At 42.0% G+C, this 25444-nt stretch overlaps 4 protein-coding genes across 5 annotated transcripts; 1 reads left to right on the forward strand and 3 right to left on the reverse strand.

Moving 5' to 3' along the window:
* The first annotated feature begins 24 nt into the window (after positions 1–24).
* On the forward strand, positions 25–4598 carry LOC105029486 (N-acyl-aromatic-L-amino acid amidohydrolase (carboxylate-forming) B). Of its 2 annotated transcripts, none has more exons than XM_010902865.4 (7): positions 25–457; positions 2028–2266; positions 2583–2778; positions 3183–3276; positions 3402–3509; positions 3711–3823; positions 4178–4598. In XM_010902865.4, exons 2-7 carry the CDS (start codon positions 2028–2030, stop codon positions 4481–4483), a joined length of 1056 nt encoding a protein of 351 aa, XP_010901167.1. In that variant the 5' UTR covers positions 25–457; the 3' UTR covers positions 4484–4598. The 2 variants fall into 2 exon arrangements, with proteins under 2 accessions (XP_010901167.1, XP_019898652.1); XM_020043093.3 differs by having other exon boundaries at positions 25–282.
* On the reverse strand, positions 4590–8736 carry LOC105029487 (claudin domain-containing protein 1-like). The gene is made up of 4 exons (XM_010902866.4): positions 7846–8736; positions 7618–7725; positions 7328–7465; positions 4590–6912 (listed from the first exon to the last, which is right to left on the reverse strand). The coding sequence occupies exons 1-4, from the start codon at positions 8135–8137 to the stop codon at positions 6692–6694; spliced, it is 759 nt and encodes a 252-aa protein (XP_010901168.1). The 5' UTR covers positions 8138–8736; the 3' UTR covers positions 4590–6691.
* A 1712-nt stretch (positions 8737–10448) lies between these two features.
* LOC105009690 (mucin-5AC) lies at positions 10449–24673 on the reverse strand. Its single transcript, XM_034290787.1, has 12 exons — positions 24658–24673; positions 23267–24153; positions 23072–23133; positions 22836–22984; positions 20135–20728; positions 19232–19623; positions 18971–19035; positions 18705–18886; positions 17661–17875; positions 17487–17548; positions 17248–17396; positions 10449–10695 (listed from the first exon to the last, which is right to left on the reverse strand). Exons 1-12 carry the CDS (start codon positions 24671–24673, stop codon positions 10610–10612), a joined length of 2859 nt encoding a protein of 952 aa, XP_034146678.1. The 3' UTR covers positions 10449–10609.
* Positions 24673–25444, reverse strand: LOC117593972 (cell wall protein DAN4-like; the record flags this gene model as incomplete). Its single annotated transcript, XM_034290788.1, has 2 exons — positions 24673–24708; positions 24806–25444. Coding segments are annotated over 2 exons (675 nt in total), but the record flags the coding sequence as incomplete, so codon positions are not given.

A 25444-nucleotide genomic window follows, 5' to 3' on the forward strand; every position in this document is an offset into this window, starting at 1 on the left:
GGCGGCCAGTCCGCGGGAGAGGAGTGACACGGAGAGGGGGAGGGGTTGCACAGTGGCATACAGGCCGGCATAGACTGTACATTACTATTGAGAGGCCGAGAGGGAGGGACGAGAATGCTGAATCAGTGAAACTGAATGAAAGCCTGGGAGAGGGTGGAAGAGGGTGTACGACAGGACGACAACAGCAGGGATAAGAAGTGTGATATCCTTTCAACGGAGAGAGGCTGTTTGATTTATCTTAGGCACGGATGGATCTAAACCTGAGGTTGGCTCGTATACAAGGTTTGAACATCTGTGAATCTCATTAAATCTCCAGCCCTTGTAGACATTCAGTTCATTCAACCCAGTCAGTGTTTGGTGATTTTTGTTTTCATCGGGGAAAGTTCAAAGGTTAAACATTCACGGGGGAGCGTAAGTTGACCTTACACCTTGCCACAGACCAGAAAAGGAAGCCAAGGTAAGACTTTGAGACACGGGCCCTTTCCTCAATTGCGCATTCCTTACTTCCTCATCTCCTTCTCAGAACACAATGGGGGAGAAGTTAAGAGGAGCCTCTGGCTTCCTCAGTGTGTCTTAAGGAGGCAAGGACTCGATGAGTTTGCTTGTTAAGAAAAGGCCCCTGTTTTCTTAGATTTATTCCACAGTGGTGTTTGATAGTGTTATTTCGACACGTGTCATAGGAGCACAACACAAAATAAAGTAACGTGACAGTTTGGTTTCTTGTCGGGAAATTTTGTCTTTCCAAAGTCTTTGGGGCTTTGAAGCAAGTTGTTCCAAAAATAAATGGTATTATACCAGAAGCTTGTAACGCAATGCACAGTGGTGACATCTGCTGGTCAGGAATAAAGATTAGATATCCCTCTGTATAGATATATAGATATATTTTCCCTCTGTGTGGACTCTACGCTACTTTTAAAAAGTTAAGCATCGCCATACTTTTCATATATCTATTTTTTGCTTTCATTCAATTAGAAAAGGGCTGACTCCTCTCACCTACAACTTTACCTTGATCCCACAATTTCTGTCAGTATACCTGGTGAGATTAGGCTAACAAAAACTTGTATTTGGCCTGGTTTTTAATTTATTTTGGATTTAAATTATTCTTAGACGCATTTGGATATTTGGAGTGCATGTCAATGCTGAAATCACATCAAAAAACGTTTTTAGTCTAGGAAAAAGCTATTCGAATTGTGGGAAAAAGCTATTACAATTGTAGATTCCTTTAATAGCGCGTCTGAGCCCAGTCCTGGTTGACACTCCTATAACATAGTGCTCAAACAGCCCTGATTTCCAAACAAGATGCGTAACCAGTGGTTTCTTCATGTTCGCCAAGGCTACAGCCATAGAAAGGAAACCATAACAACGTCAACAAAACAACTACACGGGTTAAACGACATCTCCAGGCAAAGACGTGACGACGGACAGATAAAATGCAATTCCTAGTCTTAACTTTTTCATTTGTTATTTATACTCTGTTACCATTTTTGTCTGTAATGTCTGCCTGTTTGGTAGATGTCATAAGTCTTAAATACGTGTGCAGACTTTTGATGTCCACGTTACCTTTTGTGGTTTTTCATGTGGGCCTAAAGTTAATTGTACATTTGTCATCTTGTAAAATGTTCCTGCACATGTGTTTCTCTGTACATGTTCTACATTTTGTTTTCCTGTACATATGCTATACATTTAGTTTTTTCTGTACATTTTGTTTTTCTGTACATATGCTATACATTTTGTTTTTCCTGTACATTTTGTTTTTCTGTACAGATGTTATACATATTGTTTTTCTGTACATATGCTATACATTTTGTTTTTCCTGTACATTTTGTTTTTCTGTACAGATGTTATACATATTGTTTTTCTGTACATATGCTATACATTTTGTTTTTCCTGTACATTTTGTTTTTCTGTACAGATGTTATACATATTGTTTTTCTGTACATATGCTATACATTTTGTTTTTTCTGTACATTTAGTTTTTCTGCACATATTTTATTGATGAGTGACCATCACTGACTGTCATCCCTTAGATGGAAAAAAGGCAGGTGGTGTTGCCAACTCTGTCCCGCGTTGCAGTGTGTGGCGGTACCCATGGCAACGAGCTGTCAGGGGTCTACCTGGTGAGGGAGCGGCTGAAAAAGAAGAAGGTTGTAGAGGAGGAGGAACACGTTTCCGTGGTGACCGTGATGTCCAACCCGCGTGCCGTCCAGCATTGTCGGAGATACACCGAGACAGACCTGAACCGCTGCTTCACCCGCGCCACTCTCAGGTCTGATGATGATGAAGATTACATTCAGGGGAAAATGTTTTTGAGGCTGTTAGGTTGATGATGGTGATGAAGATGAAGTGCAATGCAAAATGCTGTGTGTAAATGAGGATTATGATGAAGATGATGCAGTAGCCTACAATGGAAGAGTGACAATGATGATGTCTACAAACAATTTAGCATTTTCCGTACTTGTGCATAGTTTTGGCCGGAAGTGTAATCAGACCTACATGTACATTCTAGTAACAGTTAGAGTTTAACCTAGTTAGTCAAATAACAAAAAACACTCACGCCTTTCCTCTCCGTTCCTCTCTCCTAGTTCCCCCGTGACGGACAAAACCCCGTACGAGATTGTTCGGTCCCAGGAACTCAACTCACTGCTCGGCCCCAAGGGCAGCCCAGAGGCCACCGACCTGGTGTGTGACCTCCACAACACCACGGCCAACATGGGCCTGTGCTTCATCGCCTACTCAGACCGCGACTGGATCAGCCTTCACATCTACAGACACCTGCAGGCAAGAGCCAATGAACCCGGCCGGCCAGGCTCACACCCACCTTGTGATGCTGTGTTTCTGACGTCTGATAATGCACACGCAGGCTTGTCTATCACGGGCCCGAGTCAGGCTCTTTCGTAATACAAATGAGCAGCTCACTGAATCGGTAGACATGCAGTCTGTTGATGTTACGGTGAAGCGGACCACAGACTAGGACACACATTATCCCACGAGCTACGCCGTCAAAAGCCTGTTCGTTTTGGCGGCAGTTTTTCTTGTTTACGGTGTGTCAGTTCACATGAAAGCCTTGAAAACGCTCTGGTATCGTTACCTCTCTGGCGCTTTGAGATGAAGACCATTCTGAAATGCTGCCAAACTCTCTTAACTGGGGGAGTGGGGAGTTGACAATATGTTTTGTTTTTCAGAGACAAATGTCTGGAATACCGGTGAGGTTCCTTCACTTTGACCTTCCCCTCAACGAAGCATATTCCCTTGACTCTGTAGGCAAACATGGCTTTGGTGAGTATACAGGAAGGTGGACACGACAAACAATGCAATACATGCGACAAATTAACTGAGTGTATTGAAAGCTTTGTACACGCAATTAGAAATGCAAGCTGTGTAAATGTGTCTCCCCCCTACAGCGATTGAGATCGGTCCTCAGGCCCATGGACTAGTCAGATCCAACATTTTATCCGCAATGCAAGAAGGAGTCCAGCACATGTTAGACTGGGTCCGACTCTTTAACTCAGGTACCTGGCGTAAGGTGCACTGAACCGGTTCCAACAAATAGTTCTATGCCGCCTAAACAACGGGACACTTGAATTCTGTACCGCATGCTTGCATTGTAATTACATTGTACTGACTGAGGTTCCTTAAAACGTGTTTCTTTTTTTTTTATATCTCTCTCACTTGCTGTCTCGTGACTCTCCCCACATCCCTTCATTGCAAAGGAGCCCAGTTTGAAGGAGGACAAGTGGAGGTTTACACCATGGTGAAGAATGTGGACTACCCAAGAGACCCAGAGACCTGTGGCCTCACAGCTGCCATTCATCCTCAGCTGCAGGTATACGTTACAGGGCGGTGTAGTGACTAAAGCATCTTAGAAGTGACCGGATGTTTGCTAGGTCAATCCCTGATTCGTGATTTAAAAAAATATGACACTTCTGGCCTGTGCGCAAGGCATTTATCACTCACTGCTCCATGGGCTCTCGTCGTGGCTGCACCTCTCCTATTCTCAACCAAACCTCAGTTGGACTGTTTATGCCAACGCACAAAGATCTCCTTTCCTCAGAGCCCTTGAAATCTAAGGACTGGACATCCACTTATTATGGGATGCATTAGCGCTTCTAAGTAGCTGGTTCTTCAACTCAGTTTTCACTCTCCTCCTAAACTCTTACCTCTCGCTCATTCCTTTTAGGATCGGGACTTCTGCCTCCTCCGTCCCAACGACCCGCTGTTCCAGACCTTCTCTGGAGAGACATTAAAGTACAAGGGGACGGAGGCACTCTACCCGTTCTTCGTTAACGAATGTGCGTACTACGAGAAGGGCATAGCTCTGTCCCTAGCACGACAGAGGAGTGTGGGGATACCGTCCATCCGGTCGGAGAGAGAGGGGGAACGGGGAAAATTTAAAAGCGCCGCCGAAGAAATTGAGGAAGAGGAGACAGAGGAGGAAGGCTCTCCGATAGAAATGGAATGTGAAAAGCAGAGTGGTTCACTGTGACCGTATAAACGAGCTCCTATTTAAAACACCTTCCGTACCTCAGGAACAAGGTAATCGTGTGGAACGAGATGCACTGATCAAATGTAACTTCACAGAATAAAATCCTTTATTGAAACGACGGCATTCGCTGAGAGAAGCCACACACACTCATTCACGCAACCATACAATATCATCGCTAGCTCACAACTCGACATCTTCAACATTAGCTTTTTACTCCCAAGACGTCTCTTGGATTATAATCGAATACATTCACAATAGTTTCACTGTTGCTCAGACAATAACATTTGCTCTATCTACACACACTACATTGGAGGCAGAGAGAACAGCAGGTATGTTGGATTTGCATTTGCCAAGCGGAAAATACTACGGAAAAGTACAATCTGTTTTGTTTCTTTCTTTAAATACAGCACTTTTAAAAGGCTTAACCCAGCTATTTTGTTTAATTTTGCATACTAAATTCTACATTACTTCATGAATATTACCTGTTTTAACCCAACTTGTCATTAAGGTGCCAGTTTCGTGACACAGATTAGCCTGGTCTGGGACTAAAAACATCCACCTCATTGGAGTTCCAGAATAGGCTTTGATGTGTGTCACAGAACCAGTCCAAGAACCATTTATAACTGGATCTAACGTGTCCTTTGTCCTGATCTGGTACCCATTCTGATTGTGGCCATATGTTTAGACCGGTGTAGACGATTAAGACACATCGTGATCCGATTCTGATCAGATCTTGCTGTAAACAAAAAAACATGATCACGACAAAACTCATGTTAGAGGCAGGAATAAATCAGGCAATTGTTAGCAGTCATGCCATGTGTCTGAAGACATGAGGCTCTATTCCTTCTCAGTGTCAAGATTTGATGAAGTTACCAGTCATCCACGAAAGTGCCCTTACAGTTAATTGTACAATGCCAGTGGTTATCAACTAATGCAAATCAATATTAACATATGTAGCATTGATTGCAAAGCACTTAAAGTTATGATCCCCGAAAAATGAAAATGCAAAGAAAAAGGTTTTTCATATGGCAACATTACATGCATTCTCAACAAAATCTCAAAAAAATAACAGTTCACAGTTGAATTGTCAAAAATATTAATAATAGCCTATGCCATACAAGTGTAATAAACATAAACACAATTACAAGTAAACCGAGAGAAAAAAAAGCTAAATGTGACAATATGTGAATGTAACAACTTAATCGAAATAACCACATCTAAAATCAAAAGGTGTGAAGGTCAGAATGACACTACATGTGTGAGAGAAAAAAAACACTATAAATCACACCATACAGTGTTAACTGGGGGTAATACATGGTGTCAGGAAAAGGTTTGGCATCAATTCCACATTAATTATAGTCAATTCAGAAAGTTATACATTTTTCCTAAACATAAACCATTAAAACAGATACTCTTTCATTTCAGTTCCTAAATTGAAATGGAATTGACCCCAATCCTGACAGGGACCCTGCATTTTATAATGGGGATGAAATAGAACTGAACAGAATCAAAATCTCACAAACATAACAAATAACATACAAAACGTCCAAAAGCTAATAAATAATGACACCACAACATATACCATACTCCATGAATTGACACTAAAATATGCAGTTTATATATTTTCAAGTTGACTTGAAAAGCTCAAATATTTCAATCACCACCAAAAAAAAAATCTTGAAGGTTTGACCTTCTATTAGTTCAACTGTGTTTCTATCTCGTCCCTATGATGTGACGCAGCTTTAACCATTCAGGTTTTTCTCATACACAATTAAATACCCGTTGGTATAATAAATGCTACAGTTTGTTCAGGCCCTTTCGGTTGCCTTCAGATCAACTGTACACTAGGCGCTTTTATAGATCTGAAAGAAGTGGATGGGTATAGGCTACAAACAGAAAGAGGATATCTTCCATATACTTATTCAGCTTAATCAACATCAACAGGTGTCACTGAGTTGGGTTTTTGATTTGGAACCGAGCCTATTCAGACAAAATAAAAATGATCTCCATTGTACAAAAAAGAACGAAAAAAAGAGAAAGAAGGGTAATTACGCTGTAAGTTTAGTGATATGCAGTAGCAGGTTGCAGTGCGATAACGCCCTTTTGTTGAAAATCAAGCCCCAACGACATGTCATAGGAACGACAGGGCAGGTGACCCCGTGGCCGCCGGCAGCGAAGCTGCGACCCCGCCGAGCGCCGGCACGTCTCCTAGGCGACCCGGTAGGCAGCCATGCGGTAGTAGTTCCGGCTGTGGCTGCGCGCCGCCCACGCAAGCAGAGCAGCGGCCATCATGTGCAGCGGCGAGGAGATGAGGGCCAGGTAAAGGGACCAGCCCAGGGACCCGTCCACACGGTCCGGTAGGACAGAGGCCCGGTGAAGCAGGTCCATCCCAGCCAGATAGCAGCACACGGTCGCTAGGGAACACAGCCCTGAAGGGGGGAGAGGGCAGGAGACAGGCAAGGCGAGAGAGGGCAGGAAACAGGGAAGGTTAAATAACCCGGGGTTAAGACGACGTAATAATTCAGTGCAGAAGGGGTCAGAGAATGAGGATGCCCAGTGCTCTGTTACTGTCATCTACAGTTCTTCCTAATTTAGACATCTTAAGACACAGACTTTATCTTGCACCAAGCTGATTAAAGTGAAAAGGACAGTATGAGTATTCCTATGATGTTGTGACAACAGGTAGACAAGCATTTAGAGTGGGGAACCCAATAATGAAACAAAAACTCTAGTTTAAATCCTTTAAACCTGTAAAGGTGAGATATCTGTGAATGTGTTACCATTGAGCAAGGCACTAAACCAACGCTAAACGGCTCAAATGTAAAAGTTTGAGAAATTCCTCACCGGCCAGCAGGTGAAGCATTCCAATTCCCAAGGTCGGGGTGAGACTGTGGCAAAGACAGGCACAGAACCCAATCAGACCCGCAAGCACCACTAGGCCCAATGAGATCAGCGGGAGCAGAAACTGGCACCTCCACAGGTCTACAGGCAGACAGGGCTTCCAGTTAGAATTTAATAAGGCAAGAAGCAAAAAAGGATGACCCGACTGTGTTCTCAAAGTGTTACCGCCTGAGTACACATTGTGTTCTTAACTTCCTACCGGCATGGGGGTAAATAGTGGGATCAAAGCTTACAGGTACGTATCATGTCTTCTCCACTGTTGTGGTTTCCTGGCTCTTTGTACTTTGGCGTGAACTGCTGTGGCAACGAGAAGCTCACGCACTTCATCGTCATCTTTGGATCTGAAGCAGGGAACATTAGCAGAGTGAAGATACGACCGATCCAGCCCTGAATCCTGTGGATCTGGATACCCAAATCACTTCGAAGAATTCCCCTTAGTCTGTGAGAGTAGCTAGTCTTACCTGGCTCCTTGTACCAGTGGATGTGAGCGGGCACCAGAACGCAGCGCCACCAGAGGCCCATGGTGCCGTTGAGACGAAAGAGCGTGTCGCTGTAGGTCTTCTCGTCGAATTCCCCATCCATGAACTCCTCGTGCAGTGACCGCAGCTCGGACACGTTAGCCTCGCCGCGCACCGGCGGACTTGTGTATTGGTACCAGTGCTGCGTCCCAACCGCCACAGACAGGTACACGGTAGCCAGCAGGCTGAGAACACTGCTGATAACCAATGCCGTGGCGTAGCGGTTGTCAACCATTGTTTACCAACGGAGACGCGTCAAATAGGAGATTAAAGGCTTCGCCTCTTCCTCTCAGATTAGTTATAGGCGGTGGAGTCTTTGCATGTATTCCATTAACCGCGCCAAAATAGACCCAGGCAAAAAACGTTTCAGGGGCAACAAGAAATTATGCGGTTTGATATTATCCAATACGCTCGGACATTTTGATTGTTACTAATACGTGCCACCCAGGCTGCAGCACCCGATTTGCTGGCCCTACTAACCTACCCGACACTGTGGGTGTCCTAGTCGCGCACAGCGTAGATGCGCCATCTGTTCTCGTGTCCCACTTCCAAACCCGTTGTTGCCTGGCAATGCGACAGATTGGCTACTCCGCCTCCTATACAGCATGCAACCACTAACGTTACATACTGTCAGTTAGTAAGAGAAAAAAAACGTGTCATCATTTTCTCTTGCATGAAAAAGCAACAACACTTGTTTCTTAAACCAAGAGCACCGTCAAACTTTAGCTTATTGGCTGCATTGGGTTACGAGAGATTGTAAACACGTAAATCCATGCGTTTTCTTTTTCCGGGAGGCAGCAGTGGAATGCTGGGTAAAACAATCATTATGATAATCGTAAAGGGAAACAACCGGAAATAACATCTCTATTTCGAACGGCTCTTTTCTGTGAGCATCGGGAACCCCATCCCAATGTTGAGAGACGTAAATTTGGCTGCCTGATTTGAATAGGCTGCTTTTCTCAGCTTAAAACCACAATTATCTGCTTATACATTTTAAAACTTTTCTCTATAGATGGTGTATCTTTTACTGTAGAAACAATATCAACTGGGAAACGGGCATCAACTTGATCCGTCCAAATGTTTCCTATGATATTATGCTACATGGACAGACAGAAAACATCAAACACGAAGTTTGTTCATATTTGAACCTGCATTTAAACAATCCAACGCAACGGCAGCCTACCTTTGGGCTAAGCACTGGATACTTTTTTGAACCAAGAACCGTTTGGGAGTCAAATGGGGCGGCTCTTTTATGGGGCGAACAGAACGGCACGAGCCAGCCATCAAGGAGACAGCAGTGGGGTCACAGCCTGACCAGGGTTCAATCCTGCTCACAGTTTTAGACCAGATGTCCCGCAGAGCCAGGTTCAAGAAACACGTGTTGAATTTGGAGCTCGCAGTATTTTGATTTGCTTACATCGCATGGTGTCGCATAGGCCTAGTGAGTGGACACTGCGAACAGAAAAGTATTAGACGAGCTAGACTGATGTGATGCTCTCCCACTGAGCCCAGCATCAAAGGGATGTTGTTCCACGTTTATATGCGCTCTGTATCCATGGGACGAGGTTAGGCCGACGTGTAGGCCTGTGCAGATTTGTATCGTATAGTAAAAAAAACATTCCGTGAATAGACAAGAGCAGTTTAATGAATAGTATGATGCAGTTTGTGTGTAGTCTACTTCGCAACGCGGAGTGCCTGGATACAGCCTTTGATGTGTATGTGTTGGTCACAACCTCGCCAGGAGGTGCTTAACGTGACCAAGCGGGTTACTAGCGGTGGGTAATCCAATTTCAGGTGAACAATGTTCCTATCTTATCACCGTAGAAAATCGGAATCTAGTTAAATATTTTACAAAGTCGCATAACTGGTTTTCTACCATTCAGAGATATTGTAGCCTAGGCTACAGAGGATCTAGAATAAATATTTTTCTGGCTTTTCTGGCTTTTCTAGTTTTGTAAAGCCAGTGTTGTAGAGCGAGATTTCATAGCACAATGGCAGTCATAGCATATTTAAAAACCTCTTAACGGCAGTTAGACAGATTGTAGATTGTAGAGTATGGATTGTAGATTATAGATTGTAGATTGTATACCTTCAGAACAAGTGTAGTTCTACACCTGAGGTATTCAAATTCGGGGCCGTGACCCCAAGTGGGTTCAGCACATTTAGACAATTTGTTTACAGAAAATAAAACATTATTACATGCTTGAAACTATAACCGTCATGTTCAGAAACATCACTGGCTTAACTTTCACATAATCAACATATTGCTTGTATTTAAAGATGGACTTTCACATGGTCATGACAAGCTACAACAGATAGCATATTTTTATTAGATTAGATTAAACTTTATTGTCATTGTGCAAGTACAATAGTTTAAATGTATTTAATTGTTGAATCTAAGTAATAAAAATAATATACAAAATACACTATATAATGTAAGAATAATGCTTGTTTTCTTTCAAATTGCATTTTTATTCAAAATGTACTCAAAATAAAAATAAAATTAATCTATGATTCATGATTACAAATTTAGATTAAGTCGGCTGTGTTTACAGAATAGTAGGTAATTGTGTTATACTGTATCTAATGCATTTTTCTATTGCATTCTTAGTTGTAATTGGGGCGTGTAAATAATGTATAACCACCGCATCTTGCACTGCTTCTTTCCGGTGAGTGAGAGAGCTTTTTCAGGAGACTGCCTCTGAGATCACTGTTGTCTTGATAGGAGCATTGACAGAACCACCAGACAGGAAGCTGTGAAGAGACTTGCCTTGCTGCCCACACCTGAGTTAGCTGCATAGATGAAGAGACAAAAAAACTGAAAATACTGTCCCATCAGCATTTCTTACTTACGTGGTTAAACCTTAAAGAAAAAGGGGATGTGAACACAGTAGCCCTGTTTTTCTAGATTAATTCTGCCTAGGAATTAAATAGGACATCTTTCAATTACAGGTCAACTGCTCACTCGCTGTGCTACCCACCGCTTCAGTGAATCAAATGGTTTGATTCTAAAATGGATAAATGTCTTTAACTATTTGTTAAACGCTCATGCAAAAAATATATGTTCACCTGTGCCATTGACTGTCACTGAGGTGGGGTCGATGTTGAAAGCTGTGATGTTTCGAGCTGCATTTATCAAAACATTGCCAATTGCCGTGTTACTAGGGACCGAGGAGGAGAGGAATGCTAAATTCATAGTATTTAAGATGGATGGAGAGACAACATGTTAAAGCCAGACAGAATAAATTTGAAAGTAATAATGCCAATTATACCTGAAATTTGTCACAGTCAATCTATTAAAAGAGATGAAAGCAGGTTGATAAAAAGGTTCAAGCTGGAAAGCAAAAGAAACAAATATAAGTTTAGACAGAAATTAAAACATTAAAGAGCTAACTATTTTATTACATTATATTCGATGTATGTAGCTAAGACAATAACTTTGTTGTTATTCTCATTGTTTCGGGAGACATACCTGAGTTTTAATGAGTAATGCTCGGTTTTGAAAGGCCTGAGTTGATGTGTTTGATAGTTCAGAAATGAAGGTCTCCCCTAAGGACCTGAATACCACAGGCTGAGTGGAACAGCTGTAGTTGCAGGGGTTGTAGTTGCAGGGGTTGTAGTTGCAGGGGTTGTAGATGCAGGGGTTGTAGTTGTGGGGGTTGTACTTGCAAATGTTGTAGTTGCAGGGATTTAAGTTGAAGGGGTGGTAGATGCGGGGGTTGTAGTTACAGGGGTTGTAGTTGAAGGGGTTGTAGTCACAGGGTTGTAGTTGCGGGGGCTGTAGTTACAAGGGTTGTACTTGCAAATGTGGTAGTTGCAGGGATTTTAGTTGAAGGGGTGGTAGATGCGGGGGTTGTAGTTGCTGGGGTTGTAGTTGAAGGGGTTGTAGTTGCTGGGGTTGTAGTTGCTGGGGTGTAGTTGGCGGGGGCTGTAGTTACAGGGGTTGTACTTGGAAATGTGGTAGGTGCAGGGATTTTAGTTGAAGGGGTGGTAGATGTGGGGGTTGTAGTTGCTGGGGTTGTAGTTGAAGGGGTTGTAGTTGCTGTGGTTGTAGTTGAAGGGGTTGTAGACACAGGGTTGAATTTTGTCTCTGTTTCTTACTCCTTTAAGAGTGTCGATCGATGGAATTGCCATCACAAGGGGTTGTAGTTACAGGGGTTGTAGTTGAAGGGGCTGTAGTTGAAAGGGTTGTAGTTACAGGGGTCGTAGTTGCAGGGGATGTAGTTGCAGGGGTTGAAATTGCAGGGGTTGTAGTTGAAGGGGTTGTAGTTGAAGGGGTTGTAGTTACAGGGGTTGTAGTTACAGGGGTTGTAGTTGAAGGGGTTGTAGTTCCAGGGGTTGAAGTTGCAGGGGTTGTAGTTGAAGGGGTTGTAGTTGAAGGGGTTGTAGTTGAAAGGGTTGTAGTTACAGGGGTTGCAGTTGCAGGGGTTGTAGTTGAAAGGGTTGTAGTTGCAGGGGTTATAGTTGAAAGGGTTGTAGTTGCAGGGGTTGAAATTGCAGGGGTTGTAGTTGCAGGGGTTGTAGTTGAAGGGGTTGTAGTTACAGGGGTTGTAGTTGAAAGGGTTGTAGTTGCAGGGGTTGAAATTACAGGGGTTGTAGTTGCAGGGGTTGTAGTTACAGGGGTTGTAGTTGAAGGGGTTGTAGTTACAGGGGTTGAAGTTGCAGGGGTTGTAGTTGAAGGGGTTGTAGTTACAGGGGTTGTAGTTGAAGGGGTTGTAGTTGAAAGGGTTGTAGTTACAGGGGTTGTAGTTGCAGGGGTTGTAGTTGAAAGGGTTGTAGTTGCAGGGGTTGTAGTTGAAAGGGTTGTAGTTGCAGGGGTTGTAGTTGAAGGGGTTGTAGTTGAAAGGGTTGTAGTTGCAGGGGTTGAAATTGCAGGGGTTGTAGTTCAAGGGGTTGTAGATGCAGGGGTTGTAGGTGCTATTTGTGGTAGTTGCAGGGATTTTAGTTGAAGGGGTGGTAGATGCGGGGGTTGTAGTTGCTGGGGTTGTAGTTGAAGGGGTTGTAGTTGCTGGGGTTGTAGTTGAAGGGGTTGTAGTCACAGGGTTGTAGTAGCAGGGTTGTAGTTACAGGGGTTGAAATTGCAGGGGTTGTAGTTGCAGGGGTTGTAGTTGAAGGGGTTGTAGTTGAAAGGGTTGTAGTTGCAGGGGTTGTAGTTGAAGGGGTTGTAGTTGAAAGTGTTGTAGTTGCAGGGGTTGAAATTGCGGGGGTTGTAGTTGCAGGGGTTGTAGTTGCAGGGGTTGTAGTTGGAAGGGTTGTAGTTGAAAGGGTTGTAGTTACAGGGGTTGTAGTTGCAGGGGTTGAAATTGCAGGGGTTGTAGTTGAAGGGGTTGTAGTTACAGGGGTTGAAATTGCAGGGGTTGTAGTAGCGGGGGTTGTAGTTACAGGGGTTGAAACTGGTTGCTGCTTTTGTTTTGTTTTGTTTTGTTTTATCTTCCTTTTTTGATAAAAAAAAAACTGTGCTGCGCCTGTGTCCTACCACAACCGTGACAGTTGTAGTTGCAGTGGTTGTAGTTGCATTGGAAGCAGCTGTATTTGTTATAATGAAACCAGCTGTGGTTGTTTGAGACTCAGTAAATGTTGGCGGAGGCACTGTTTTGTTGTTGTGGCCTCTGTAGTTGTGGGTCGAACCTCTGTAGTCAGAGTTGGATCCGTATATATACACAAACAAAATCATAAAAATGTATAAATGTTTGGACATGTAAATGCTCAGCCTGATTGGGTGGGTCTTTAAAAATGTTGTTCTGGGATCAGGTCTATATGTTGTTCTGGGATCAGGTCTAGAGGTTATTCTGGGATCAGGTCTAGATGTTGTTCTGGGATCAGCTATAGATGTTGTTCTGGGATCAGCTGTAGATGTTGTTTTGGGATTAGCTGTACATTTTGTTCTGGATTCAGCTGTAGATGTTGTGGGATCAGATGAAGATGTTGTGGAATCTGCTGTAGATGTTGTGGAATCTGCTGTAGATGTTGTGGAATCTGCTGTAGATGTTGTGGGATCAGCTGTAGATGTTGTGGGATCAGCTGTAGATGTTGTGGGATCAGCTGTAGATGTTGTGGGATCAGCTGAAGATGTTGTGGGATCAGCTGAAGATGTTGTGGGATCAGCTGAAGATGTTGTGGGATCAGCTGAAGATGTTGTGGGATCTGCTGAAGATGTTGTGGGATCTGCTGAAGATGTTGTGGGATCTGCTGTTGATGTGTCAGGATTAACTGTAGATGTTGTGGGATTAGCTGTAGTTGCTATGGGGACCACTATGGTTGCAAAGGGATCAGCTGTGGTTATAGATAGCAAAGGAGTGGATGTCATGTGAGTAGTTGTTGATGTTAATGTAGATGTTGTGGGATCAGCTGTAGATGTTGTGGGATCAGCTGTAGATGGTGTGGGATCAGCTGTAGATGGTGTGGGATCAGCTGTAGATGGTGTGGGATCAGCTGTAGATGGTGTGGGATCAGCTGTAGATGTTGTGGGATCAGCTGTAGATGGTGTGGGATCAGCTGTAGATGGTGTGGGATCAGCTGTAGATGGTGTGGGATCAGCTGTAGATGGTGTGGGATCAGCTGTAGATGGTGTGGGATCAGCTGTAGATGGTGTGCGGTCAGCTGTAGATGGTGTGGGGTCAGCTGTAGATGGTGTGGGGTCAGCTGTAGATGGTGTGAGTACAGGTGTACATGTAGGAGCAAAGGTAGCTGTTGTGGGATCAGGTGTAGATTTACTTGCAGTAATGTAATACAATATAGCTCAAGTTTGGATGATTTCAGATTGTTTGTTGCCTCAACGTTCTACTGTTATCATGGTTCTCATAGACCATCAGTCTGAAATAAGCCACCAGAGATTATGTAATATTCTTGACGAGCTACAATGTTAAAATTCAATTTCAATACAATTAACAATACCTGTTGACAGTGTAGACTGTCCTTGGGTCAGAAGGAAGTGGAGATGAAATATCCACAGCAAAAAAGTAGTAAGTAGACATTTTTGGTTTCTCTATATTGTTTGTGGTTCCAGTCTCCTGCACGGGATTCAACATTTTTAAAGAATAGGCTGAGTAGTTTCACTCTCAATCAACTGAAAGACACGAGTGGTTCGGGTTTCCTCTGCCATTGTTTTGAAAACACAAGTGCAGAATCACATTCACACCATCATACTGAAACTTGTGTTAATCCTTGAAAGTTCCCCTGAGGAGGTTGTTTCAGATTACCACCTGCGTAGGGACAAAATCAGCGAACCGCAAGACTTCTCACTAAATAAATGAATATGTGTCGAAATCCTAATATGACACTTGTTGCATCATTTCAAATTCACCCCCACTTGCTACTGACACACACATAAGCGTCAGCCCTAATTTAACACTATTAACCACACACTGTATACAGTGTTTGTCAACCTTTCATTCACCTGAGGCTGGCAATTTTGTTTTTAAATGCCAACGACATGTGAAAATACAAACTGGTTATAAAACTCACCGCTGCAACTGTGCCTCTGAGTTGCATCTCTGATGTCTTCCGTTTGTGTATTTTGTCACTATCTCATCCGATTATCTCTGTTCTTCCATTATCTGTCTGTCTCTGTGATTCTTGTCTGTCTGTGATCATCTTGGTTCTTCCCTGTTGTCTCTGTCTCTGTGATTCTTGTCTGTCTGTGATCATCTTGGTTCTTCCCTGTTGTCTGTCTCTGTGATTCTTGTCTGTCTGTGATCATCTTGGTTCTTCCCTGTTGTCTGTCTCTGTGATTCTCATCTATCACTTTCTATCATATAGCATATGAATATGAATGCCTGGCACAGCTCGTTTTCCACCCTGCCTAAGGGTGAATTAACTAAAAAGAAACGAGGGGGTGTGGTATATTGCCATTATACCTTGGCTAAAAGCTGTTCTTAGGCAGAATGTGATGGGGCCATAGTGAGACACCACCCTACCTGAGCTCCTCCACACTAATCCAGAATCAGAGCCACCAAGAATTACACGTCAAATTCCCTGTATATTGCTGTGGAGTTGGATCTGTAGAAACAGTAAACAACAAGACTAATTCAGACAGCCTTCATTTCTGCAGTCATCCCACCCTTTTGCTTTCAACACATGAAATGTTAAAATCCTGCTTAGTGATGTGGGAAGAAGTTTTGTTAACTTGGAAAATGTCTTCATACACCTCTTCATTCTTTAATGGAAGATTCTACATTTGAGCTCACAGAATACAATACATGTAATGATGCAATATAAATAATACAGAGGTAATACATTATTACTATGATAATAATAACAGTGGCCTACATATACATTATCACTTTCATAATTTTAACAGTGACCTATATATTCACTATTACTAAGATAATATTAACAGTGGCCTACTCATACATTATTACTAAGATTAACAGTGGCCTACATGTACATTATTACTAAGATAAGATGAACAGTGGCCTACATGTACATTATTACTAAGATAAGATTAACCGTGGCCTACATCTACATTATTACAAAGAAAATATTAAGTGGCCTACATGTACATTATTACTAAGATGATATTAACAGTGGCCTACATGTTCATTATTACTAAGATAATATTAACAGAAGCCAACTCATACATGATTACTAAGATAATATTAACCGGTTCCTACTCATACATTATTACTAACAGTGGCTTTCTCAAACATTATTACTAAGAGCAGCCTACTCAAACATTATTACTAAGATAATATTGACAGTGGATACAACAATGATAATATATATTAATATATATTAGAAGACAAACTCTTGAAGTACAAAAATAAATCATATATATTGCTCTCAACTAATGTATGTTTCGTTAAAGCAGCCTTGCAAAAAATAAATCTCAATTATATATTAACTAAAAAAATAGTTTTGTCCACTGCACAGAAATAATATTTACTTCTGATGTAAACACACAATATTCAACCTATACTATTGGATTACAGAAAATTACAGAATAGTAGCTAATCGTGTTCAACACTCACAAGCATCTAATGCCAGCTTATAACACAATCTGAGTTCTTTATTGTATTCTTTCATGGAATTGGGGTGGGAATGGGTGGGAAATTCTTCCCCCACGTACACTTTTGACCACCAACACTCTTTCATTCTGCTACTTTCCGGTGAGTGAGAGAGCTTTTTCAGGAGACTGCCTCTGAGATCACTGTTGTCTTGATAGGAGCATTGACAGAACCACCAGACAGGAAGCTGTGAAGAGACTTGCCTTGCTGCCCACACCTGAGTTAACTGCATAGATGAAAGTAGTGGAATACACAATGTCATAAAACAAATTTATTCCACAAATAATAAAATGCTAATAGCAAAGAATAATAAAATACAAATAGATAATTATGTGTTCACCTATGCCATTGACTGTCACTGAGGTGGGGTCGATGTTGAAAGCTGTGATGTTTCGAGCTGCATTTATCAAAACGTTGCCAATCGCTGTGTTATTAGGGACCGAGGAGGAGAGGAATGCTAAATTCATAGTATTTATGATGGATCCAGAGCTGAAAACAAATGAGAGACAACATGTTAAAGCCAGACAGAATACAAGATAGATTCAAATAAATGTGAAAATAATAATGCCAATTAACTACCTGAATTTTGTCACAGTCAAACTATTAAAAGAGATGAAAGCCGATCGATAAAAAGGTTCAAGCTGGAAGCAAAAGAAACAAATAGATGAAGTTTAGGCAAAACCTGCTGTTGACTATTTGACTATTTGTTAAGACACTGACTTTGTCCTCATCTCATCCTTTTAGGAGACATACCTGAGTTTTAATGAGTAATGCTCGGTTTTGAAAGGCCTGAGTTGATGAGTTTGATAGGTCAGAGGTGAAGGTCTCCCCTAAGGACCTGAATACCACAGGCACCATACTGAGTGGAACAGCTGTAGTGGTTGTAGTTTTAGTGGTTGTAGTTGCAGGGGTTGTAGATGTGATGGCGGAAGTAATGACAGGAGTAGCTGTTGTATTTGAGGTGAGTACTTTGAACACAGAAGATCAGAAAAGGGTTCTGCATTAATATATGTATATGTGTTTTATTGTAGAAAAGTAGGTTATTTAATTTTTATGAATATCACATCAAGTGCTTCTGCCTGCTGGTAAACTTTCTTTAACATTTCCTAAAACATCGTAAATCTGTACTTTTTGGGAGATTACATTTGGCTGCTGCTGAACTGTTCATAGTGAACATGTGCTGAAGTTAACTTTCAAGCTGACAGATGACAAAGTTTTGAGTTTTTTTTAATTTCCTTCCTTTTTTGAAATGTCCCAATTTCACAGGTTATTTGATGGAGAACATATTGTGAGTTATCGCAACAACCTGTGAACAATTAAGGCTAGCTACCTTGCTCAGGAAACTATAATATACACAGCAATCATGTAAAACAAAGGAGTTATCTCAGACTGGTCCTCTGCCTCTTCCTCATATGACCTAGTCCAATATCACACTACGGTTGGGGACTCCTTGTCTGACTTTCAAATAAAATACATGGGGGATACTGACCCACGTGAATAACCCCCCTCAGCGGACAGCCCAATAAAACAGAAATCAGTTTCGTTTTTTAAAATAAAGTGTAATATTGGAGTGCAAACTTGAAATTAAACACATTTAAACGCTATATCTATAATTTAACACTGTAGTGATTTGTGTCCATACATTGGCGTGAAACTAGTTTTTTAAGGCTACCGAAAATACTGTGACTTTGACTCAGCCCAATAAAGTAAAGGGTTGCGTCCATCCCTCTCTTGAGTTGCCTCTTCACCAGATAATTGACCGTGTGTTCGCGCGTGCCTCCACATGAGTTAGCTCACCTGTAACTTTGATGGAGTCTGACACCACTGTGAGGTTGCCGATGGTACTGTTGGAACTGTTCAGAGCTGCCTTTAGCGTGTCCCCAATTTCAGCAAGTTGAGGTACCGGTTGTGCGGCGGTCTGGTTAAACACCAGCTTCACCTCAGCCTGCGTGTCTGCACTCCGGGAACGGGTAATAGGTCTGGAAAAAGATAGGAAAAGTCACAACCAGCACCACACCAAATGAATTAGGAACTGAGTAGAAAAGAACGAGATAGAATATTACGTGAATGCGAGAACTATCGTCCTAATGAAGAAGCTTCCGTATTTTGTTTTGTAGATCACATCAAACTGTAAAAGTTGATAGAAACAGGCCAATATGTTAGTGATTTTAAAAAAACACAGTGACACAAACACATTTTCTATATACCTCAAGATTTACAGTAACAGGAGCTAACTGTTGTGCAGGAAGGAAACAGTCAACTGACAAGAAAATAATTAAGTGTACTTTTTTACAAAGAAAGAAATACACATTTGTAAGACTTACCGCTGCAATAACAGTTAATGCAAGGGTTTGGAACTCTGTACTCGCAGGGTTACTTAATTGTGGGACATAAAGTTGTTGTATGATGAAAACCACCACTGGAGCAGGTTGAATAGGCGCAGTTGTGGTGGTTGTCCTAGTAGTTGCTGTAGTTGTTGTAGTAGTTGCAGTTGTGGTTTTGGTAGTTGTTGGTGCGCTGGTTGTAGTGGTAGTTGGAGTTGTTCTGGTAGTTAGTGTGGCCAGTGTTGATGCTGCATTTGATGCTGTTGAGGGAGACCCAAATGTAGTGGTTGTGTTTCTGGGTCCAGTCATAGGAACAGTGACAGGTTGTCCAGTTGTTCTGGTGGTGGTACCAGCCACAGTTGAGGGGAGAAAAGTAGTTGCTGTAGGAGTACCTGAAATAAGAAGGAAACATGAATCTCTGTTATTATTTAAAATACTATATGTTGATGTTGACTTGGAGATGGAGACACTAGTCTTTAACAGGCTTGATGACAGTATACAGAATTGCAAATGTAATTCTTGTCAATGTTATTTATTAAAATTCTAATATTCAAGTCACTATTCTATTTAAAACAAAATTGTGCAACAATGGTATTTTGTGTAATGCAATCATGATATCACACATTTTATACTAAATTGCTGTCTAAAGTCTGGAAATCATGGGATCAAGAAAAACGAATGAAAGTGTCTGCAAAAACATTATGGAGCGTGAGCATGTAAATTGTTGTTTTTCTTCCTGAAAAACCAAGATATTTTTAAGTCCCCAGCCAGTCTACAACAGTCCATGAATATATATATATAAAAAACGTGTAAGATATTGGTATGTTTTAATTAATGTTGTAAGCAATTACAGAATAACATTTTGTTTTTATTACAATGCTATAGAATAATTGTTTATTTTACCTTGAAAGACTGTTGAAGCACCCAAGCTTGTTGAGGGAGAAGCTGTGATCATTGTTGTTGTATTGGCAGCTTTGGTTGTGTTGACAGAAGCTGTGGTCGTTGTTGTTGTATTGGCAGCTTTGGTTGTGTTGACAGAAGCTGTAGTTGTTGTTGTGTTGGCAGCTTTGGTTGTGTTGACAGAAGCTGTTGTTGTTGTTGTATTGGCAGCTTTGGTTGTGTTGACAGAAGCTGTGGTTGTTGTTGTGTTGGCAGCTTTGGTTGTGTTGATAGAAGCTGTAGTTGTTGTATTTGCGGTTTTGGTTGTGTTGACAGAAGCTGTTGTGATGTTGGACACAGCTGTAGTTATTGTGGGAGAGGTTGTTTGTGGGTTGGTTGTAGTGGTGGTTGGAGATGTTCTGGTAGTTAGTGTGGCCAGGGTTGATCCTATATTTGATACTGTTGAGGGAGACAACAATGTAGTGGTGGTGTTTCTGGGTCCAGTCGTAGCAGCCGTGACGAGAACAGTATGAGGTTGTCCAGTTGTTGAAGTGGTAGTATCTGCCACAGGGGTGACTACAGCAGATGATGGAGGTAACGTAGTTGCTGCAAAAATATCTGAGATCAGAAGGAAATATCTCATGTCATTATATGTTGCATACAGATTGCACAATTGTAGTCTAAAAAGTTACAGGCTGGGTGCAGATATACAGAAATGTACAACTTTAGTTGTTTGACATTGAAAGACATTCCTTATAATTGTAAGATTTAAGTTGCTTGTATATAAAAAACGTAATCATACAATGGTGAGTTTGAGGTATTGCCATTAACCACTTGATTAATACCATTAGTACTGGAAGCACTGAATCTGTATCGGTTAATTTGTTGTGTTCTTTCCAGGACAATTGAGAGTAAAGCCCCCAAGCACGCATTTACATTGAAAGATCTCATTGTACTGTGAATAATTCAGGTGTTTGTTTTTGTTTTGAATACATCTGCAAAATGAATATACAGTGGATATAAAATGTCTACACACCCCTGTTAAAATGCCAGGTTGTTGTGATGTAAAAGAATAAGACAAAGATAAATCATGTCAGAACTTTTTCCACCTTTAATGTGACCTATAACTTGAACAATTCAATTGAAAAACAAACTGAAATCTTTGAGGGGGAAAAATTAAAAACTCACAATAACCTGGTTCCACACTCTTAAACTAATATTTTGTTGAAGCACCTTTTGATTTTATTACAGCACTCAGTCTTTTTGGGTAGGAGTCTATTAGCAAGGCACATCTTGACGTGGCAATATTTGCCCACTCTTCTTTGCAAAATCCCTCCAAATCTGTCAGATTGCAAGGACATTTCCTGTGTACAGCCCTCTTCAGATCACCCCACAGATGTTCAATTGGAATCAGGTCTGGGTTCTGGCTGGGCCATTCCAAAATGTTCATATTTTTCTGGTGAAGCCATGCTTTGTGGATTTGGATGTGTGCTTTGGGCCGTTGTCGTGCTGAAAGGTGAACTTCCTCTTCATCTTCAGCTTTCTAACAGACGCCTGAAGGTTTTGTGCCAAAATTGCCTGGTATTTGAAACTGTTCATAATTCCCTCCACCCTGACTAAGGCCCCGGTTCCAGCTGAAGAAAAACAGTCCCAAAGCATGATGCTGCCACCACCATGCTTCACTGTGGGTATAGTGTTCTTCATGTGCACTGTTGTTTTTGCGCCAAACATACCTTTTGGAATTATGGCCAGAAATTTCAATCTTGGTTTCATCAGACCATAACACATTTTCCCACATGTATTTGGGGGACTTGATGTTTGTTTTTGCAAACTTCAGCCGGGCTTTGATGTTTTTCTTTGTAAGAACAGGCCATCTTGCCACCCATAGCCCATTCATATGAAGAATACTGGAGATTGTTGTCACATGTAGCACACAGCCAGTACTTGCCAGAAATTCCTGCAGTTCCTTTAATGTTGCTGTAGGCCTCTTGGAAGCCTCCCTGACCAGGGACGTCCCGTTCTTGGTAATGTCTCTGTTGTGCCATGTTTTCTCCACTTGATGCCATGTTTTCTCCACTCTTCACTGTGTTCCATGGTATATTTCTAATGCTTTGGAAATAATTTTGTACCCTTCTCCTGACTGATACCTTTTAACAGTGAGATCCCTCTGATGCTTTGGAAGCTCTCTGCGGACCATGGCTTTTGCTCTAAGATGCAACTAAGAAAATGTCGGGAAAATCCTACTAGAACAGCTGAACTTTATTTGTGATTAATCAGAGTCACTTTAAATGATGGCAGATGTGTAATGACTTCTATTTAACTTGAGTTTGAATGTGATTGGTTAATTCTGAACACAGCCACATACCCAGTTATAAGAGGGTGTGCACACTTATAATACCAGGTTATTGTAAGGTTTTTATTTTGTATTTTTCCCCCTCAAATATTTCAGTCTGTTTTTCAATTGAATTGTTGACATTATAGGTTACATTAAAAGTGGAAAACGTTCTGACATGATTTATTGTTGTCTCATTTTTTTACATCACAAAAACCTGCCATTTTAACAGGGGTGTGTAGAATTTTATATACACTGTATGGCCCTGAATGCTCAGTCTGATCTGGTGGGTATTTGGAGACATCACGAGGTTCAAGTATGGGATTATAATATCCTGCACTATGTAGTAGCTTCAGAAATAGAATAATAGAATAGAAAAAATGACATGCTTACCTGTGTTGTTCACAGTCACTGAGGTGAAGTCGATGTTAAACACTGTGATGTTTTGTGCAGCTTTTATCAAAATGGTTCCAATCTCTGTATTATTAGGTACAGAGGAGGAGTAGAATGCTAAATCCATATGATTAATGATGGATCCAGAGCTGGAAACAAATGAGAGGACAGGTTAAAAGCAAACAAACGCAAGATAGATTCAAATACATTTGAAAGTAATAATGCAAATAAATTACCTGAATTGTGTCACAGTTAAACTATAAAAAGAGACGAAAGCTGATTGATAAAAAGGTTCAAGCTGGAAAGCAAAAGAAACAAACAGATTAAGTTTAGCCAAAACCTGCTGTTGATTAGCTGGCTGTTTTACTACTTTCTATTCTTCATGTTAAGACATTGACTTAGTCCTTATCTCATCCTTTTAGGAGACATACCTGAGTTTTAATGAGTAATGCTCGGTTTTGAAAGGCCTGAGTTGATGAGTTTGATAGGTCAGAGGTGAAGGTCTCCCCTAAGGACCTGAATACCACAGGCACCGTACTGAGTGGAATAGCTGTAGTTGCAATGATTGTAGTTGCAGTGATTGCTGTTGCTGTGGTTGTACTTGCAGGGGTTGTAGTTGCAATGATTGTAGTTGCAGGGGTTGTGGTTGAAGGGGTTGTAGTTGCAGGAGTTATAGATGAAGGGGTTGTAGTTTCAGGGGTTGTAGTTGCAGGGGTTGTAGTTTCAGGGGTTGTAGCTGTTGTTCTGCTGGTAAGGGCCTCTGTAGTTATTGTCGAAGGAGCTGTAGTCGTGGTTATAGCAGCTGTAGTTGTTGTAGATGCCTCTGTAGTTGTGGTTGGAGACTCTGTAGTCGTTGGTAAAGCTGTAGTTGTGGTTTGTGTCTCAGTTGTTGTGGTTGTGGCAGCTGTAGTTGTTGTTGTAGCGGCAGTAGTTGTGGTTGGGGCAGCTGTAGTTGTGGTTGAAGCCTCTGTCGTTGTGCTTGTAGCCTCTGTCGTTGTTGTTGGAGACTCTGTAGTTGTTGTTGGAGCTGCTGTGCTTGTGATTGGGGCCTCTGTAGTTGTGGTTGTAGCCTCTGTCGTTGTTGTTGGAGACTCTGTAGTCGTTGTTGGAGCCGCTGTGGTTGTGGTTGTGGCCTCTGTTGTTGTTGGAGCAGATGTAGTTGTGGTTGGAGACTCTGAAGTCGTTGGTGCAGCTGTAATTGTGGTGGGTTCAGCTGTAGTTGTGCTTGTAACCTCTGTCGTTGTTGTTGGAGACTCTGTAGTTGTTGTTGAAGCAGCTGAAGTTGTGGTTGAGGTCTCTGTTGTTGTTTTTGGAGCAGCTGTAGTCGTTGTTGTTGCCACTGTAGTTGTTGTTGGAGATAATGTAGTCGTTGTTGAAGCAGCTGTAGTTGTGGTTGTGGCCTCTGTCGTTGTTGTTGGAGAAGCTGTAGTTGTGGTTTGTGTCTCAGTTGTTGTGGTTGTGGCAGCTGTAGTAGTTGTTGGAGCATCAGTAGTTGTTGGGGCAGCTGTAGTTGTTGTTGTAGCCTCTGTCGTTGTTGTTGGAGCGTCAGTAGTTGTTGGGGCAGCTGTGGTTATAGTTGTAGCCTCTGTCGTTGTTGTTGGAGATTCTGTAGTTGTTGTTGAAACAGCTGAAGTTGTGGTTGTGGCAGCTGTAGTTGTTGTTGGAGCATCAGTAGTTGTTGGGGCAGCTGTAGTTGTTGTTGTAGCCTCTGTCGTTGTTGTTGGAGCGTCAGTAGTTGTTGGGGCAGCTGTAGTTGTTGTTGTAGCCTCTGTCGATGTTGTTGGAGATTCTGTAGTTGTTGTTGAAACAGCTGAAGTTGTGCTTGGGGTCTCTGTCATTATTGTTGGAGCCTCTGTAGTGTTGGTTTGGGACTCTGTAGTCGTTGTTGGAGAAGCAGTAGTCGTTATTGGAGCAGCTGTAGTTGTGGCCTCTGTAGTTGTTGTTGGAGAAGCTCTATTTGTGGACAGTACCTCGGATGTTGTGGTAGTGGCAGCTGTAGTCGTTGTTGGAGCGGCAGTAGTTGTGGTTGGGGAAGGTGTAGTTGTGGTTGTAGTCTCTGTCGTTGTTGTTGGAGAAGCTGTAGTTGTGTTTTGTGCCTCTGTTGTTGTGGCAGCTGTAATCGTTGTTGGAGCGGAAGTAGTTGTGGTTGGGGCAGCTGTAGTTGTGGTTGTAGCCTCTGTCGTTGTGCTTGTAGCCTCTGTCGTTGTTGTTGGAGATGCTGTAGTTGTGGTTTGTGTCTCAGTTGATGTGGTTGTGGCAGGTATGGTTGTGGTTGTGGCCTCTGTAGTTATTGTTGGAGCCTCTATACTTGTTGTCGGTGCCCCTGTAGTTGTGGTAGTGGAAGCTGTAGACGTTGAAGCAGCTGTAGTCATTATTGGAGCAGCTGTAGTTGTGGTTGTAGCCTCTGTAGTCGTTGTTGGAGACTCTGTAGTGGTTGTTGGAGAAACTGTAGTAGTGGTTGCGACAGCTGTAGTTGTGGTTGTAGCCTCTGTAGTGGTTGTTGGAGACTCTGTAGTGGTTGTTGGAGCAGCTGTAGTAGTGGTTGCGACTGCTGTAGTTGTGGTTGTATCCTCTGTAGTGGTTGTTGGAGACTCTGTAGTGGTTGTTGG

This window comes from Esox lucius, chromosome 24 (assembly GCF_011004845.1).
Source record: "Esox lucius isolate fEsoLuc1 chromosome 24, fEsoLuc1.pri, whole genome shotgun sequence".
Taxonomy (NCBI): domain Eukaryota; kingdom Metazoa; phylum Chordata; class Actinopteri; order Esociformes; family Esocidae; genus Esox; species Esox lucius.